Below are 18,340 nucleotides of genomic sequence, written 5' to 3'. Positions count from 1 at the left end.
ATGCCTTAATGGGTGATTGCATCCCCTCCATCCCCCATCTCCGGGTTGGTACTTGGCCAAATAGAGCAGGAAGGTGCCAATTTTGACCCCAGGTTATGTGCTGAATTAGTTGATCTCAGCAGCATGATGATAAGACTGGAGGTGCTACAATTGGCTTCAGCAACCCTGATCTAGGGAGGAAAAACTAAATAATCAGCCAAGATTCCCACTCCTGATCACTATCCAGTCGCCACTAGTAGAAAGTGCATGGAAGTGGACATGTTTGGGTGAGAACAGAATTCAGCTTGATTCCAACATTCTTCACAATCTAACAATTTGCTGATGTACATTGTATAAGCTCATACATGAGGAATGGTATGTTTGGTTAGGTTCCAGAAGCCACTGGTGCAGCACCTTCGGAACAGGAGCGAGGAAAGTTTTGGAAAAATAAATACAAAAATCATGCTGCTAACGGTTGGTTAGGGATCTTTGATATCTGCTTGCCAACATCCCAGTCATACTATGGTTTGATGTAAATGGTGATGCATCACCCATTAACTATCACTAGTTCACTTTTAAAAAGCTCTGCCATGTGTTATATTAATTAGGGACACCTTAAAGAAGAAATTAGATTCAGCAATAATTTTCCATCATCCTTATGACCAACTCTAGGGGCAAATGGGAAGACCTAATGGGTTGCTTAAGAGCTGGAACCTTTTCAGATCCAAAGGATCTGTAGAGTCTGACATAACAGCTTTGCAGGAGGCCTCCAATCCATGCAGGACAACATGCAGGACAACACTGAGCTCACTGCTTATTTGACACATATATCCCATACAAACATGGAATAAGGCAACTCTCCACTGTGGTAGGCTTACCTCGGTCCCTCAGTAACTGTGCTACCATGTGTTGTGTGGGGCCTGGAACACCATGGAAGTATGACAACTGGCCAAGGGCACTGATAACATCCGTGTTCTCAGTGTACAGCGTACCTACTCGAATTCCACTGGCTGCGAAATCCTAAGCAATGATAAAACAGGTTTAATTTACATAGCTCCTGAGGCTGCTCCTTTCCCTCCTTGCCCTCCTTTACCATGCATTTTTACACAACCGCCTTAAAAACAAGCAGGCTGAGCAGGTCAGCTGGTTCTCTGGAAATTGGGAAGGAACAGCCACCATGTGATCAGTCAACAGGATGTGCTCTTGATAAGATTCAGTGTTTTGGAGTTTCCTTTGCCCAAAGTAATAGATTTTGCTCCTGTAAGACAATTACCACTGAAAAAACTGGTAATCCATTGTTGATGGATTGAAACATTAAGCCCGCTGTTGATGGATTGAAACATTAAGCCGATGCAGGGTTTAAACCTGTAAGCACGGATTACTAAGTCAACAGTTACACTAAAGTAAAACTCAAGGGTTATTCTCTCTGCAACATTCAATGTTTGCTTTCTTCGGCACTTGGCATTCTCACTATATTTAAGCTCCAACATCTAGACATGTGAGACCTAATCATTCTCTAGCTGCTCAAATTGGAGTCACAAACAAGACATTTACACCAACTGCTGTTCTGTGGTTACGTACTGCCAAACCTGAGGATTTATACAAGTGTTTTCTACCAACACATATCTGAAGAGCATTTTTTTTTCATACAACCTCTCAGGCTTGGAGATTTCAGATGTAGATATAATTAGGTCCTATTTCTTTATAGGCATGTTAACATGAGGTCAAGTCCTACTTATTCACAGCGACAGTCACTATTTTTGTGAAAATAAATTTAATCTTTCTCTACACCTCACTCTTGCAATTTTAACAGGCCTGCTGTTTCTGAAATAAAAAGGCAGTTCATTATTTCCAAATTTGTGGACCATGGCACCTCTGAAATAACATGATCAATATTAATTTTAAAACTTGCCATTTCCTTTCTTACATTTACATTCTTATCGCCATTCTCCTTAGGTACCCTAAGGTAGGTAGACAAACAGCCGTAATCTCTCACAATGTTTCTCACCGCCATTAGGAGATGCACAAGAATCATCTGGGTTACTTAGCCTTGGATTACTGCCAACTTTTCCATGGGAAATCATAAAAGATCACAACAGTGAAACAGGCCATTTGTATTGCAACTCTGTATTGCGGTGTTTTTCTCCATGAGTCACCTGGTCAAATCCCACCCCTCCTTGCTCCCCACATTTAATATTACTCTTTTGCATGCAAATATCTAATTCACTTTTAAGAGTTTATGGACTCTGCTTCAATAACAGTCTGTGAGAAAAAATTGTACCCGTTAAAGACATTTCATCTTACCTTCCCTATAATCCTTTTTCTAAGTATAGAATCATAGAAAATTAATGGCACAGAAGGAGGCCATTCAGCCCATTGTGTCCGCACCAGCCGAAAATGAGCCACCCAGCCTAATCCCACTTTCCAGCACTTGGTCTGTAGCCTTGTATGTCATGGCTCTTCAGACGCACATCCAGGTATTTTTTTAATGAGTTGAGGGTTTCTGCCTCTACCACCCTATCAGGCAGTGAGTTCCAGACCCCTACCACCTTCTGGGTGAAAAAGGTTTTCCTCAGCTCCCCTCTAATCCTTCTACCAATCAGTTTATAACTATGCCCCCTGGTTATTGACCTCGCTGCTAAGGGAAATAGGTCCTTCCTATCCACTCCATCTAGGCCACTCATAATTTTGTACACCTCAATTAAATCTCTCCTCAGCCTCCTCTGTTCCAAAGAGACCAACCCCAGCCTATCCAATCTTTCCTCATAACTAAAATTCTCCAGTCCTGGCAACATCCTCGTAAATCTCCTCTGTACCCTCTTTCGCGCAATTACATCCTTCCCGTAATGTGGTGACCAGAACTGTACACAGTACTCAAGCTGTGGCCTAACTGATGTTTTATACAATTCCAGCATAACCTCCATGCTCTTATATTCTATGCCTCGGCTAATAAAGGAAAGTATTCCATATGCCTTCTTAACCACCTTATATACCTGTCCTGCTACCTTCAGGGATCTGTGGAGATGCACTCCAAGGTCCCTCACTTCCTCCGCGCCTCTCAGTATCCTTCCATTTATTATGTACTCCCTTGCCTTGTTTGCCCTCCCCAATTGCATTACCTCACACTTCTCTGGATTGAATTCCTTTTGCCACTTTTCTGCCCACCTGACCAGTCCATTGATATCTTCCTGCAGTCTACAGCTTTCCTCCTCACTATCAACCACATGGCCAATTTTTGTATCATCTGCAAACTTCTTAATCATGCCCCCTACATTTAAGTCCAAATCATTAATATGTATTACAAAAAGCAAGGAACCTAGTACTGAGCCCTGCGGAACCCCACTGGAAACATGCTTCCAGTCAAAAACACCCGTCAACCGTTACCCTTTGCTTCCTGCCAGAGCCAATTTTGGATCCAACTTGCCACTCTCCCTTGGATCCCATGGGCTTGTACTTTTTTGACCATGTGGGACCTTGTCAAAAGCCATGCTAAAATCCATGTAGACTACATCAAATGCACTACTCTCATCGACCCCCCTTGTTACCTCCTCAAAAAATTCATTCAGGTTAGTCAGACACGACCTTCCCTTAACAAATCCACGCTGACTGTCCTTGATTACTCCGTGCCTTTCTAAGTGACAATTCTAAACAATTTTACAACACCAAGTTATAGTCCAACAATTTTATTTGAAATTCACAAACTTTCAGAGGCTTCCTCCTTCCTCAGGTGAATGTTGTGGAAATGAAATCCTCGAACCCTTCGCATTTATAAATCACAGAACAATACCTGGTGATTACAGATAGTAGTCTTTCCAACTGCCCGTTGCCAAGGCAACCACAGTGTGCAGACAGAGAGGTGTTACCTAAAAGGCCACCGAATATACAAACCACCAAAAAAAAGAGAGGGAGGCAGAAACATAGAAAAGACAGCAAATGACCAGTTATATTAAAAACAGATAACATTTGATCACTGGTGGGGTTACGTGTAGCGTGACATGAACCCAAGATCCCGGTTGAGGCCGTCCTCATGGGTGCAGAACTTGGCTATCAATTTCTGCTCGACGATTGTGAAGACTAACACGGGACGCAACCAACAGAGTACCCTTCGTCGTCCAGTACTTCCCCGGAGCGGAGAAACTACGCCATGTTCTCCGCAGCCTTCAACATGTCATCAATGACGACGAACACCTCGCTATGGCCATCCCCACACCTCCACTACTCGCCTTTAAACAGCCACCCAACCTCAAACAGACCATCGTTCGCAGCAAATTACCCAGCTTTCAGGAGAACAGCGTCCATGACACCACACAACCCTGCCACGGTAATCTCTGCAAGACATGCCAGATCATCGACACAGATACCACCATCACACGAGAGGACACCACCCACCAGGTGCATGGTTCATACTCCTGTGACTCGGCCAACGTTGTCTACCTCATACGTTGCAGGAAAGGATGCCCCAGAGCATGGTACATTGGCGAGACCATGCAGACGCTGCGACAACGGATGAACGGACACCGCGCAACAAACGCCAGACAGGAGGGTTCCCTCCCAGTTGGGGAACACTTCAGCACTCAAGGACATTCAGCCACCGACCTTCGGGTAAGCATACTCCAAGGCGGCCTTCGAGACGCACGACAACGCAAAATCGTCGAGCAGAAATTGATAGCCAAGTTCCGCACCCATGAGGACGGCCTCAACCAGGATCTTGGGTTCATGTCACGCTACACGTAACCCCACCAGCGATCAAATGTTATCTGTTTTTAATATAACAGGTCATTTGCTGTCTTTTCTATGTTTCTGCCTCTCTCTCTCTTTTTTTTGGTGGTTTGTATATTCAGTGGCCTTTCAGGTAACACCTCTCTGTCTGCACACTGTGATTGCCTTGGCAATGGGCAGTTGGAAAGACAACTATCTGTAATCACCAGGTATTGTTCTGTGATTTATAAATGCGAAGGGTTCGAGGATTTCATTTCCACAACATTCACCTGAGGAAGGAGGAAGCCTCCGAAAGTTTGTGAATTTCAAATAAAATTGTTGGACTATAACTTGGTGTTGTAAAATTGTTTACAATTGTCAACCCCAGTCCATCACCGGCATCTCCACATCATTTCTAAGTGACAGTTTATCCTGTCCCTCAGAATTAATTACAATAATTTGTCCACACCGAGGTTAGACTGACTGGCCTGTAATTATTCAGTCTATCCCTAACTCCCCTTTTAAACAATGGTACAACGTTAGCAGTCTTCCAATCCTCTGGTACCATGCCTGTATCCAGTGAGGATTGGAAAATGATGGTCAGAGCCTCCGCTATTTCCTCCCTTGCTTCTTTTAACAGCCTTGGATACATTTCATCCGGGCCTGGTGATTTATCTACTTTCAAAGATGCTAATCCCCTTAATACTTCCTCTCTCACTAAGTTTATCCCATCCAATATTTCACACTCCTCCTCAACTACAATGTCTGCATCGTCCCTCTCTTTTGTGAAGACAGACGCAAAGTATTCATTAAGAACCATACCAACATCTTCCGCCTCCACACATAGGTTCCCTTTTTGGTCTCTAATAGGCCCTACTCTTTCCTTAGTTATCCTCTTGCTCTTAATGTATTTATAAAACATCTTCGGGTTTTCCTTGATTTTACTTGCCAATATTTTTTCATGCCCTCTTTTTGCTTTCCTAATTTCCTTTTTAATTTCACCCCTGCACTTTTTATACTCCTCTAGGCTTTCTGTAGTATTGTGTTATCAGTGTCTGACATAATCTTTCCTTTTCTGCTATATCTTACCCTGTATGGTCCTTGTGTAGAGGAAATTTCTTCACTCAGAGGGTGGTAAACCTGTGGAATTCTCTACCACAGAAGGCAGTGGAGGCCAAGTCATTAAATATATTCAAGAAGGAGATAGATATATTTCTTAATGCTAAAGGGATCAAGGGATATGGGGAAAAAGCGGGAACAGGGTACTGAGTTAGACGATCAGCCATGATCATTTTGAATGGCGGAGCAAGCCCGAAGGGCCGAATGGCCTACTCTTGCTCCTATTTTCCATGATTCTATGATGATTGGCATCCAGGGGGTTCTAGATTTGGCAGCCCCACCCTCTGGGAACATGTTTACTCTGCACCCCTTGAATGCCTCCCACTGCTCTGACTTTGATTTACCTTCAAGTAGCTGTTTCCAGTCCACTTTTGCTAAATCACTTGTTAGCTTAGTAAAATTGGCCTTTCCCCAATTGAGAACTTTAACTCCTGTTCTATCTTTGTCCTTTTCCATAACTATCCTAAAACTAAATGAAAAACTATCTTAAATTATCTTGGATTTCCAGTTGATGAGGGCACCTGGCCATCAAAGTAGTTGGTAATATATAATAGAAGATAGAAGAGAAGATAAAAAAAAATCTGTTGTTTGTTCTATAATTAATGTAAATGCAATTATTCCCATTCCCATATAAACAGTCACCAAAGTACCACAGCTAAATTACGCTGTACCTGCAATTCACAATCTTTGGTACACCATCAATATTCTGGGTTCAAATTTTTCTTCCTGAGTATAAAGTCCCCTGCACCACATAGTCACCTCTTACATAGAACAGCAGAATCATATTTCTGGGTTCCACTATTGCCATGCTGTCAGCTGACTCTTCTTACTGTGTACCCAGATGACTGCAGCTGAGACTGGAAACTCATCATGTGATGCACAAACCTGAGTGCTATTGTTCTCAGGCACAATATGCTAAGGTGCCAACTCACTGTTCCACCTTGCTGCTTTAACACATTACATGCATCTCATGTGTTCATACAGAATTAACCATTAGTTACAATGGATGCTTTACCTTGCTAATTCCCCACATCACATGGGTTCTCTCTGGATCAGGAAGCCTGAAAAATAGTGCCATACAGCCATAAATTTTGAATACTTAAATGTAAAAAAAAAGTACCACAAATATACTAAACAGACAAAATAAAATTAAGATATATTGTAAATTTATTGAATTTTTAGACAGAGAAGATAAAAAATATATATTGTTCGTTCTATAATTAATGTAAATGCAATTATTCCCATATAAACAGTCACCAAAGTACCACAGTTAAATTAAAAAGAGTGCTCAAGCAGCACACTGTGCTTCATTACGCTGTACCTGCAATTCACAATTTTTGGTACACCATCAATGTTCTGGTATAGTCTCATTTTACATAAAAGAGTTGACACAGGCATAAATTCAGTATAATGTAGTCAGGTAAAACAGTAACCAAGCATGAGTGGTTGGATTTCTTTTAGGTGGTTTTGTGATATATGCTGGTTTTGCACCACTAGAGAGGGAATTTCAAAAGTTACTGACTGGAAGAAAAAAAACTTGGCAATCAGGTACTTGAAACAGGCAGGTTAGCAGTACTCCAAGGCACTGTTGATGAAGGGGCAGACTTGCTACTTTGGGCTGAGATTCTTTTATGTGGCTTCAGGTAATTCTGCAAGCCCGTGCTCCAGTGGATAGAATGGTCCGACCTGGCCAAGCAGCAGGAAGCTTTGTGGTTTTAGCTGGTTAATCTCGAGCAGTACACCTGCGTATACTTAAAGGCCTTAAGTCTGGGCTCTAGCAACCTGCACCTAAACACTCTATAGTTGGGTAAGAGGGATGTGTCCCTTTGGGGACAGAATGTGCACAATGCATCAGAAAAACAGAAATTTGATGTGTAGATTTCTCAGTAGCTTGGTTTAGAGCCTCTTAAAAATGATGGGTTTCTGTACGTATCAAATTCCAGATGAGGATGAAAAAAAAAATCCAAGCGCAACACTTATTGTAAATATGATAATTACTTTGCTATTTTGACAATATTTAATGTAAAACGCAACACTCACTTGTCAAAGCCGAGGACACTATGGAACGAACCCACATCACCAAATACCGTTAACATGTACACTTCATCCACAATTACATGCAATTTGTATCTACACCACCAGAAGAAAAAATAAAAATAGTATTTAATCAAGTTACATTTGTAGCAATACTTCCTTATACCTTTAAAAAGTTACTTACCAAAAATCTCAATCAGTTCAAAGAAAGGTTTTGATTTTTGTATCTAAGAGAGTTAGACGATGGGCTGGATCTTGCTGTGAGCGGCAAATGAACGGCGCAAGCCATTCGTTAGACTTGCACTTGCCCGTAGACTTTCTATGGGCTTTTGCACAAGTTCCTGTAAATTAGAGATCTATTCAGCACGGCGCCCTCTACAGGGCATCTGGGACCTGTGTGAACAGGGCAAGCAGCTGTGTATCTCCTTAACCAATCAGATTGAAGAATCGTTAATGCGCAGCGCAGAGTCTAAACCAGGAAGCGTAAGTTAGAATAGTGAATTCAATGTCAAATCAGGTACAGTAAGCGAAATAAAGAGAGGGAAAAAATTGAGTTAAGAGACAGAGATAAAAGAGACAGAAAGAAAAAGAAAACTTTTTTTTATTTAAATACCTTAAGGAATGAGACTCCACACTTGTAAAAGTTCATTTTCAATGCCAGAGGGGTTGTTACGCAGTAATTAAGACTTACCCCGCTGCTAAAATGGTACTTACACTGGAATAGACAAGCCCCAATTTTTTAGTTTAGTCCATATCTATGAGGTAAGTACAGGAACTTCATGCCGTTCAATACATTTGATTGGGGAGCCAGACAGCGAGATGCTGTTTTCGCGCAGCTTTTGCATCTCAGACAGCAACTTCTGGATTTCCACATTTAACTGTGCATGTGCGGTCACCGGAAGTTAATGTCTGATTTACACCTGAATAATGGTGAGTGCTGTTTGGCTCACAGTTATTTTTACAGCAAAATTCGGCCCATTTTGTTTATAAATGACGCAGGGAAACCGCTGAACACCATGAGTTTTGGGCGGGAACCAGCAGCATCAAACAAAAATCAGCATCACTTAAAGAACAGACCTTTCAAGATTCCCTTCTCTGCTCTGAATTGTAAGAATATCCTAAATGGAACATGTTCCTAGGCTATGTTTTGACAAGCTTCTTCAATGATACAATTTTAAAGAATATAGAGGTAGATCTTGACTTTGTGCGTTAGTGTAAAACGGTGATAGCGAGTCGACAGACAGTTTTATATGATCACACAAAGTCAACATCTGGCCCATTGTGTCTATTTATGCCCAAAATGTTGCTTTAATTTTGGAAATGTTTTATTTTGGCCCTTTCTTCCCTTCTCTCTCCACCATGTTGCATGCCAATCCACTGAAAAGACATGGGACAGGTAACTTGCTTCAAAGCCTCTATCAATGCTAATCTGTGTAACTAGTCACCAGGAAATGCACAAGAGTGGCTGGTGGGGCTGGGGAAGGCAGAATGGACTTGACTTCTGATTTCCCCTGCCCCCTTATGGGCAAGCACCTGCCTTCTGCTTGGTTCTTCTAAAAATCAGGTGGGGAAATTACAGCACAAAACTACATCCTACCATTCCATGAGGCATCACGAATTAGCTCTAATGCTTTGCATTGCTCAGGTGTTCTTGAGAATGAGCAGATCATCTTACTAACTTGAAGTCATCTAGAATAAATTAGCCAGAAATATTTGAGAGCCTGAACCAGACCCTGGACTCAAAATGATTATATTTTTGCACTCAAACACGCAAGAAAATAACCTCAATCTCATCAGCACACAATAGTGATCTGTACCTGTCACAGATATTGGCCGGGGTGGGGAGAGGGGGGAAGGGGGTGGAGAACATTATTAAATACTCTTTATGGTAGAATAAGGCACAATGGTGGTAATTGTTGCACATCATCTTTAGCATAGGTGAAACCACTCTGGATCCCATAAAAACATTTCAGCTATGAAAAAGATCCAGGCTAACAGCCACCACTGAGAGATGAATGGAATAACAAACAAGGAAGGAAGTGAAAAATTCATTAAAATATTAAAGTCCAGATTGATTTTTTTCTTAAATGAAGTGAATTATTTGAAAATCAAAGCTGAAGAATGAGCAGAAGCATGTAACTGTGTCACTGAACAGATAGTTTTGAAATCTTTCATAGGAGTACATAAAAATAAAAACACATTTTATATCCTGGAACAAAAGCTGTAACTTTTATATCCTAGAATTGATAGAAACTGCGAGTTTCACATTACCTAATTTCTAACCATTTTAGCAATTTTAAAAAACACACATCTCCTTACAAACCTTAATTTCTGATCTGGCTAGAAATTGTTTAGGACTCTCTCATAGCTCCAATTGATATCTCACCTTTTAGCAAATTCAAGAAATTCCTTCATTTCTGTTGCTGAATAACAATCACCCAACGGATTGTGGGGGTTTGTCAGAATCATGGCCTTGACCCTGGTACCCTGTAGTTACACAGAAACATTATTAGTGCTAACACAAAACAACCTCCCACAAAAAGCTAGTCCAATCAGAATGGAGATTTTAGGATTTCACTGAATTAAAAACGAAAAAAAACCAAATGCTAATCAACACCAAAAAAACCCTAAAATATAAAGTACATCAAAGAAGCAGATAGGTTAACATCAGGTTAGACCAGTCATCAGACCCGTAACTTATTCTCTTTTCAGATGCTGAGAAATCCGCATTTTCCATTTTTGTTTCTGATTTACAGCATTTCCCGTTTTTGCTTTTACCTCTCGAATTGAACAAGGCATTCTGAATAGATGATTGTCACACTTTAATATAGTGAACTCCAGCAATTCATTCAATTTCTACTGGTTTCACTCGGAGTGGCACTGAAGGATGCAACTCAAACTTCTATTTTGGAAATTGTAAACAATTTTACAACACCAAGTTATAGTCCAGCAATTTTATTTTAAATTCACAAGCTTTCGGAGGCCTCCTCCCTCCTCAGGAGGGAGAAGGCCTCCCTATTTTGGAAACAGCATTGAATTAATCCTTTACAACGTTTAGTGACAAGACCTCTGTGTATCAAGTGTTCAAAATCAGCACTGATACGCTTAGTTTGTTACAAGTACTTTTTCCCAACTGGACCACCCACATTACATAAAGAGCAGGCCTCTGGTCTAGGAACCATGATTCAATAACAGTTGTAAACTAAATGGGAGCTTTCCTTTTACGATGCCAAGTGAAGGCATTCCACTGAGGAAGTGAAAACAACTGGCAAGAGGTTGAATAGAATTGTTAAGGGAGTTGTTGGGGTTTTCCTCAAACTTTTAAGTTAACGAGAAAATACCTGCTGAACAGTTAAAGCATACAGTGTTTTGAGATATGATTGAGTGCTGATTTTCAAAACTTGAGTCAATAAACCATTGAAGACCAAATTGGACAGAGACAGGACTGAAGGAGGCCTTCGATAAAGTCCCCCACAGGAGACTGGTCAAGAAGGTACGAGCCCATGGAGTCCAGGGTGCCTTGGCACTTTGGATACAAAACTGGCTTAGTGGCAGAAGGCAGAGGGTGATGGTCAAAGGTTGTTTTTGTGACTGGAAGCCTGTGGCCAGTGGGGTACCACAGGGATCTGTGCTGGGGCCCTTGCTGTTTGTGGTCTATATTAACGACTTGGATATGAATGTAAAAGGTATGATCAGTAAGTTCGCTGATGATACAAAAATTGGTAGGGTGGTAAATAGCGAGGAGGATAGCCTCAGTCTGCAGGACGATATAGATGGGTTGGTCAGATGGGCGGAACAGTGGCAAATGGAATTTAACCCGGAAAAGTGCGAGGTGATGCACTTTGGAGGGACTAACAAGGCAAGGGAATACACAATGAATGGGAAGACCCTAGGCAAGACAGAGGGTCAGAGGGATCTTGGTGTACAAGTTCACAGATCCCTGAAGGCGGCGGAACAGGTAGATAAGGTGGTAAAGAAGGCATATGGGATACTTGCCTTTATTAGCCGAGGCATAGAATATAAGAGCAAGGAGGTTATGATGGAGCTGTATAAAACACTGGTTAGGCCACAGCTGGAGTACTGTGTGCAGTTCTGGTCGCCGCACTACAGGAAGGATGTGATCGCTTTGGAGAGGGTGCAGAGGAGATTCACCAGGATGTTACCAGGGCTGGAGCGCTTCAGCTATGAAGAGAGACTGGGAAGATTGGGTTTGTTTTCCTTGGAGCAGAGGAGGCTGAGGGGGGACATGATTGAGGTGTACAAAATTATGAGGGGCATAGATAGGATGGATACTAAGGAGCTTTTTCCCTTCGTTGAGGGTTCTATAACAAGGGGGCATAGATTCAAGGTAAAAGGCGGGAGGTTGAGAGGGGATTTGAGAAAGAACTTTTTCACCCAGAGGGTGGTTGGAGTCTGGAACTCACTGCCTGAAAGGGTTGTGGAGGCAGGAACCCTCACAACATTCAAGAAGCATTTGGATGAGCACTTGAAATGCCATAGCATACAAGGCTACGGACCAAATGCTGGAATATGGGATTAATTAGACTGGGCTTGATGGCCGGCGCGGACACGATGGGCCGAAGGGCCTCTATCCGTGCTGTATAACTCTATGACTCTATGAGGCTATTATCAGTCGGCATAAATATAAATCACTCTTTAGGATGTATTAACCTAAAAATGTGAGACAGAATCTCATACTTTATGCTAACATTTTTAAAAGCAGAACTTCTTACTGAAGGGAGTAAAACAACAACAGTGAATAAGGAGCTTATAGAATCATAGAAAGTTACGGCACAGAAGGAGGCCATTCAGCCCATCGTGTCCGTGCCAGCCGAAAAGAGCTATCCAGCTTAATCCCACTTTCCAGCACTTGGTCAATAGCCCTGCAGGTCACGGCACTTCAAGTGCACATCCAAGTACTTTTTAAATGAGATCCCCACCACCCTCTGGGTGAAAAAATTTCTCCTCAGCTCCCCTCTAATCCTTCTACCAATTACTTTAAATCTAGGCCCCCTAGTCACTGACCCTTTAGACTGAACTAATGCTTTAGTTACTTAGGAAGGGCAGTAAACGTAATTATAATACTCTTATGGTAAACTAAGTTTAGCCAACGAGGAACAATTAATGAAGAGACGGTAAACCAAGAGGAACAAACAATTTTCTAACACATCTGTTTGTAACGGATTGGTCTTCAAGAGCTATAGATCTGGTATTTTGAGCCCCGTTATAAATTTTCTCCAAACACAAGACGTCGCAGGACGCGAATTGGGTGCGTTGACCTCCATGACCAAATTGTGCTCCTGTTGCAAGAAGCGTTGTGCCAAGAGCAGTAAATCTTTAAATTTGCCCTTTATGTTTCCTTCTCCCCCTCCTATAATATGGGGCATTGAAACCTGATGTACCCATCAGTCCAAGCATGTCTATTTTGAAATGGATTTCAGAAATTGTTCATGACATTTTAATGAAAAATCTGATAATGCAAGAAAGAATTGAATGAATGGAACGTATAATTTTACACAATTAGATGAACTAGAAACAGATTCAAAAGAAGCTTAGACTGCTCTCAGATCACTAATCAAGATGAGAGTAAATAAGCCTGGAAGTATTTGCCCATACAGTTTAAGTTGGTTAAAAATTGAAAATTAGGCACATCAATAGAAACATCAATTGTTATGCTTAAAGGTTCATTTTCTTAGGCATCAATACATTTGTCAACTTTTGTATCAGCTTGTTCACATGTAACAAATCTTTGATATAATGTGCTATTTGTACTGCAACAGAAAAAAAGTATGAATTGGCCAACTGAAACTATACATATGGCACAATCACTGCAGAATATACAAGAATTTTTAAAATTGTATATTCTGTTAAAATCTTATCCTCTGAATCCTACTTTAAAAAAATAATTCTATAATTGAATTATAAAAAGATATTACCCTTTTATAGGAATAACTAACATTTCTGAATCATTCACTCACCTGTAACTGTGCAATTTGCATTGATTTTTCAAGCTTTCCCACTGTTAGTTGAAAAGGACGTGTGTCACCATCAGTCACCTAAAACAAGGCCATCAGAAGTTCACTGCAAGATCTAAGGTTTACACCTACAAATTCTCTATGTAGCAGCTTCCTAATGTCCCTTGGGCAGGGAAGGGTGCAGGCAAATACAAGTCAAGACAAAGGGCTCACACAACACTACTTTGGCAAAACCCTATGGGCATGACTCACTCAGTCAGGGAATTGTGGATGGAGGGATGAGAGGGGAATTGTGGATGGAGGGATGAGAGGGGAATTGTGGATGGAGGGATGAGAGGGGAATTGTGGATGGAGGGATGAGAGGGGAATTGTGGATGGAGGGATGAGAGGGGAATTGTGGATGGAGGGATGAGAGGGGAATTGTGGATGGAGGGATGAGAGGGGAATTGTGGATGGAGGGATGAGAGGGGAATTGTGGATGGAGGGATGAGAGGGGAATTGTGGATGGAGGGATGAGAGGGGAATTGTGGATGGAGGGATGAGAGGGGAATTGTGGATGGAGGGATGAGAGGGGAATTGTGGATGGAGGGATGAGAGGGGAATTGTGGATGGAGGGATGAGAGGGGAATTGTGGATGGAGGGATGAGAGGGGAATTGTGGATGGAGGGATGAGAGGGGAATTGTGGATGGAGGGATGAGAGGGGAATTGTGGATGGAGGGATGAGAGGAGAATTGTGGATGGAGGGATGAGAGGAGAATTGTGGATGGTGGGATAAGAATTTTAAAAAACACATTTCCCCACTTGATGCTAAGATGTAAGATTTGCTGTCAGTTGGATAGAGACAAAGATTTTGCCTGAATGTGGAAATTCCAGAGGTGAAAGGGCAGTTGTGTGATGCAGTGAACCACTGCTAAGCGACTGGCACACAAATTCTGATCATGTTCATCAGTGTACTAGTGATAAGTCAGATTGAGATATTGGTCCAACAAACATAACAAAACCTTATAAAGTTTAAATTCCTAATACGTCATTGTTCACAACATAGCTCAGCGGGTTGTTAATGGTAAAGATTAAACTTTAGATTACTCAGTTTTCATTCACTCGAACTGAAGTTCAACATTTCGGACAAGTTTTACAAGATACAATTACAAACACGAGGAACACATTTTCTGACTATTTGATTCTTGTGTGATCTCCTTACTTTGCTCTCCAAATGCACAAGTAGTGGTTTGACTGTGCTGTAGAGAAAGATATCATTCTTGATAACACCATAGTATGGAGTAGGTAGTAGGATTCTGTCTGTCAAAACAGAAGGGAAACCATGCAGTAGTTATTTTAATAAAATGACAGATGATCAAAAGACAAACAATTGACAATTCAATTAATCCTTAGCCAGCTGAATAAACCAGCTCCATAAACCAGCATAAATGTTGCAATAACTATAGATTTTAAGTGCTACAAATGAGTGAGTCCCACTACAAAATACATTTCCCCAGTAAGCATCCTAGATTAGGAGCAAGTGGGGGATTTAGATTAGTGTCAATTATAATAAAAGTTAATATTTTGTACATCACTTCCCCAAATGTTTGCCTGGGTGACCAACATAATGTTATCCACTTAAGATTCCCCCAAATTTGCAGAAATAGATTTTTAAAAAAAAAGTTGTTCTTGGGATGTGGATAATGTTGACAAGGCCTCATTTATTGCCCATCCCCAGTTACCCTGACAACATGGTGGTGGCCTTTCTCCTCAAACCGTGCTCCCACAATGGCTTTAGGTATCGGATTCCAGGAATAGTAACCTAGCAATGATGAGAGAACAGTGGGATATGTCCAAGTCAGGATGGTTCGTATCTTGGAGAAGAACCTGGAGGTGAAGGTGTTCTCATTACATTGCCGTTTTTATCTTTCTCAGTGGTTGAAGCAACGGAGATGGGAGTCGCTGTCGAAATAGCCTTGGAGAGCTGCCGCAGTGTGTCCTGAAGTTGATACATACTGCAGCTACACTACTCCGGTGATGTAGGGGGTGAAAATTGAGTTTAGTAGCAGGGGTGTCGTTCAAAAATATTTTATCCCAAATGATGTTGAGCTTCTTAGGTGTTATTGCAGCTGCATCCATCCAGGTGAACAGTGAGTATTCCATCACACTCCTGATTTGAGTCTTGTAGGTGGTGGGGAGGCTTTGAGGGGTCAGGAGGCGAGTCATTCATCACAGAATTGCAAGACTGCCTTGTTACCTTAGCCATGGCATTGATTTGCCTGGTCCAGTTAAGTTTCTGAACAATAGTGGCTCCCAGGATGTTGATAGTGGGAGAATCAGCGATGGTGGCACCATTGAATGTCAATGGGAGGTAGTTGGACCTTCCCTTGTTGGAGATGGTCATTGCCTAGGGCTTATGTGGCACGAATGTTACCGGTCACTTGTCAGCCCAAACCTGGATGTTGTCCAGGTCCTGCTGTAGGCTGGCATGGGCTGCTCTTTTTTTTTAAAAAAAGTTATTAATGGAGCTGAACACAACTGAACTGTCAGCAAAGAGCCCAACCCCTGACGTGACAGAGGGCAGATCACTGTTGAAGCAGCTGAAGATAGCTGGGCGATGGGCACTACCGAGGAACTCTGGCAGCGTCGTCCTGGGGCTGCAGTGATTGGCCTCTGACAACCATGACCATGACCATCTTCCTCTGGAGGGTTTTCCTAATGACCCCAGTTTTGCTAGGACTCCTTGTTGCCATACTCAAATGCTACCTTGATCTCATCTAGATGTCAGCACTTGTGTCCATGTCTGGATCAAGGCTGTGATGAGGTCAGGAGCCGAGATTTCCAGTATTTTACTTGCGTAAGTTCATTTCAAACATAGACAGCAACTCAAAAATTGTAATTTTACTTTTACGGCGTTGATGTGTCAAATGTCAAGAACCAACATCACACCCAGGGTAAAACTTTGAGAACCAGAAGGGAAATCTGAATGTTTTGCAGCTCAAATAAACAAGCACCCTGATTCAGTCTTCACCTACCTCCGGGATCACAGAGCACAGCAGACAATGAGGAAAATAGAGATCCACAACCATTAACCACCACTATCTGGAATAACGAAAAAAGTGTAAATACATCATTCTTGGTTAATAAGCATTCCATGAACAAGCATCACCTTTTTTGGGGAGGAGGAAAGGGGGCCTTAGCATAAAAAAGTATTTTATAATCAATTGTACAAACTTCCCATCATTACACATAGTAATTAATCACACTTTGACTCACAAAAGTTTGTCACTCACATAGTGAAGGTCTCCACTCTTACTATTTAGATATGCAGCTGATTTTTATTGATGGTTCATATTGATGTTACTAAGAGACACCGAAAAAAACCTATCCTTTGAGTTAATGAATCTTCAACCAACAATCAGCCAAACTCAGCTGAAAATTCCTCTACAATCTGGATGTTTAATAGTTTCTGAATTGATAAGCATTAAGGGGTAGAGTTTCTGCTTTGGGCATAATTGGGCGCAAATTACGCTGGTTAGGTTACAGTTCAACTTTCCGCTAAAATTCATTTGCAAATCACAAATATAAAATCTTCTATGAACCAGCACAATCGGTCAGTGTAACAGAACGTAATTGTTTCTTCTCTTTGCATTAAAAAAGATTCATTGATGCATTTAAGAGTGGTAACCTGCTGCAGTTTTATTAATACAGCTAAAAATGGGTTTAATCACAAAAAATAAGCACTTTTAATAAGAGTGTCTAGTCCTCAACCTGTGAGTAACCTGGTTTTAAATCACTGATAATGACTTAAAAAAGCTATACTGAAGCATTTATTAGTTTCATTGGTGTACACTACTCAGTTTCTTAGTAAATTAAATATTTTATAATATGTAAAAACTTTTAAAACGTGCCCATTAGCGCTTGTGCGCCTAAGAAAACTAGCTCAATTTGAAGACCCTCCTTGAATGGCCACAAACGGTGGAAACTCTATATCCTTGTTATTTTGATTTGGGGGTATGGCCAGTTTTGTGGACGGGCCTCAGGCGTGATGATTTTTAAACCAACAACAACTTGCATTTATATAGCGCCTCTAACATAGTTAAATGTCCCAAAGCGCTTCACAGGAGCGATTTTCAAACAAAATTTGACACCGAGCCATATAAGGAGATATTAGGACAGGTGACCAAAGCTTGGTCAAAGAGGTAGGTTTTAAGGACCGTCTTAAAGGAGGAGAGGTAGAGAGACGGAGAGGTTTAGGGAGGGAATTCCAGAGCTTAGGGTCTAGGCAGCTGAAGGCACGGCTGCCAATGGTGGAGCAATTAAAATTATAACTTACGCTTGAGTTTCTGCGATCTTTTGCACTGGTTCGGCCGATAGTGCCCGGATTGTGCTGATAAAACTAGTGCAGACTACAAGCCTATGTGCTTATCTCCCTTTGCATGGGATGGCCTAATGAGCCAATGTATAGCTTAAAGACAGCACGGCAAGCACACAACACTCTGCTGATGCTCTTCCAATGCCATCTTAGTACATAAAGCCCAGGCACACAGATCAT

General features: G+C 41.6%; 1 protein-coding gene across 4 annotated transcripts in view; it reads right to left on the bottom strand.

Annotated features, from left to right (window-relative positions):
• The window catches only part of accs (1-aminocyclopropane-1-carboxylate synthase homolog (Arabidopsis)(non-functional)), a 65,963-nt gene that overhangs the window by 17,508 nt on the left and 30,115 nt on the right, over nucleotides 1-18,340 (bottom strand). For all 4 annotated transcript variants that reach the window (XM_067994015.1, XM_067994014.1, XM_067994013.1 and 1 more), the window contains 7 exons: nucleotides 16,821-16,887; nucleotides 15,008-15,105; nucleotides 13,809-13,886; nucleotides 10,217-10,317; nucleotides 7,837-7,926; nucleotides 6,812-6,857; nucleotides 858-999 (listed from right to left, as the gene is read on the bottom strand). In XM_067994015.1, the coding sequence (XP_067850116.1) occupies nucleotides 858-999; nucleotides 6,812-6,857; nucleotides 7,837-7,926; nucleotides 10,217-10,317; nucleotides 13,809-13,886; nucleotides 15,008-15,105; nucleotides 16,821-16,887 (622 nt within the window). The remainder of the gene's footprint in view (nucleotides 1-857; nucleotides 1,000-6,811; nucleotides 6,858-7,836; nucleotides 7,927-10,216; nucleotides 10,318-13,808; nucleotides 13,887-15,007; nucleotides 15,106-16,820; nucleotides 16,888-18,340) is intronic.

Source organism: Heptranchias perlo, chromosome 12 (assembly GCF_035084215.1).
Source record: "Heptranchias perlo isolate sHepPer1 chromosome 12, sHepPer1.hap1, whole genome shotgun sequence".
Classification (NCBI taxonomy): Eukaryota; Metazoa; Chordata; class Chondrichthyes; order Hexanchiformes; family Hexanchidae; genus Heptranchias; species Heptranchias perlo.
Note: the sequence above shows the minus strand (reverse complement) of the source record. Positions and strands in the feature narration are given on the sequence as shown.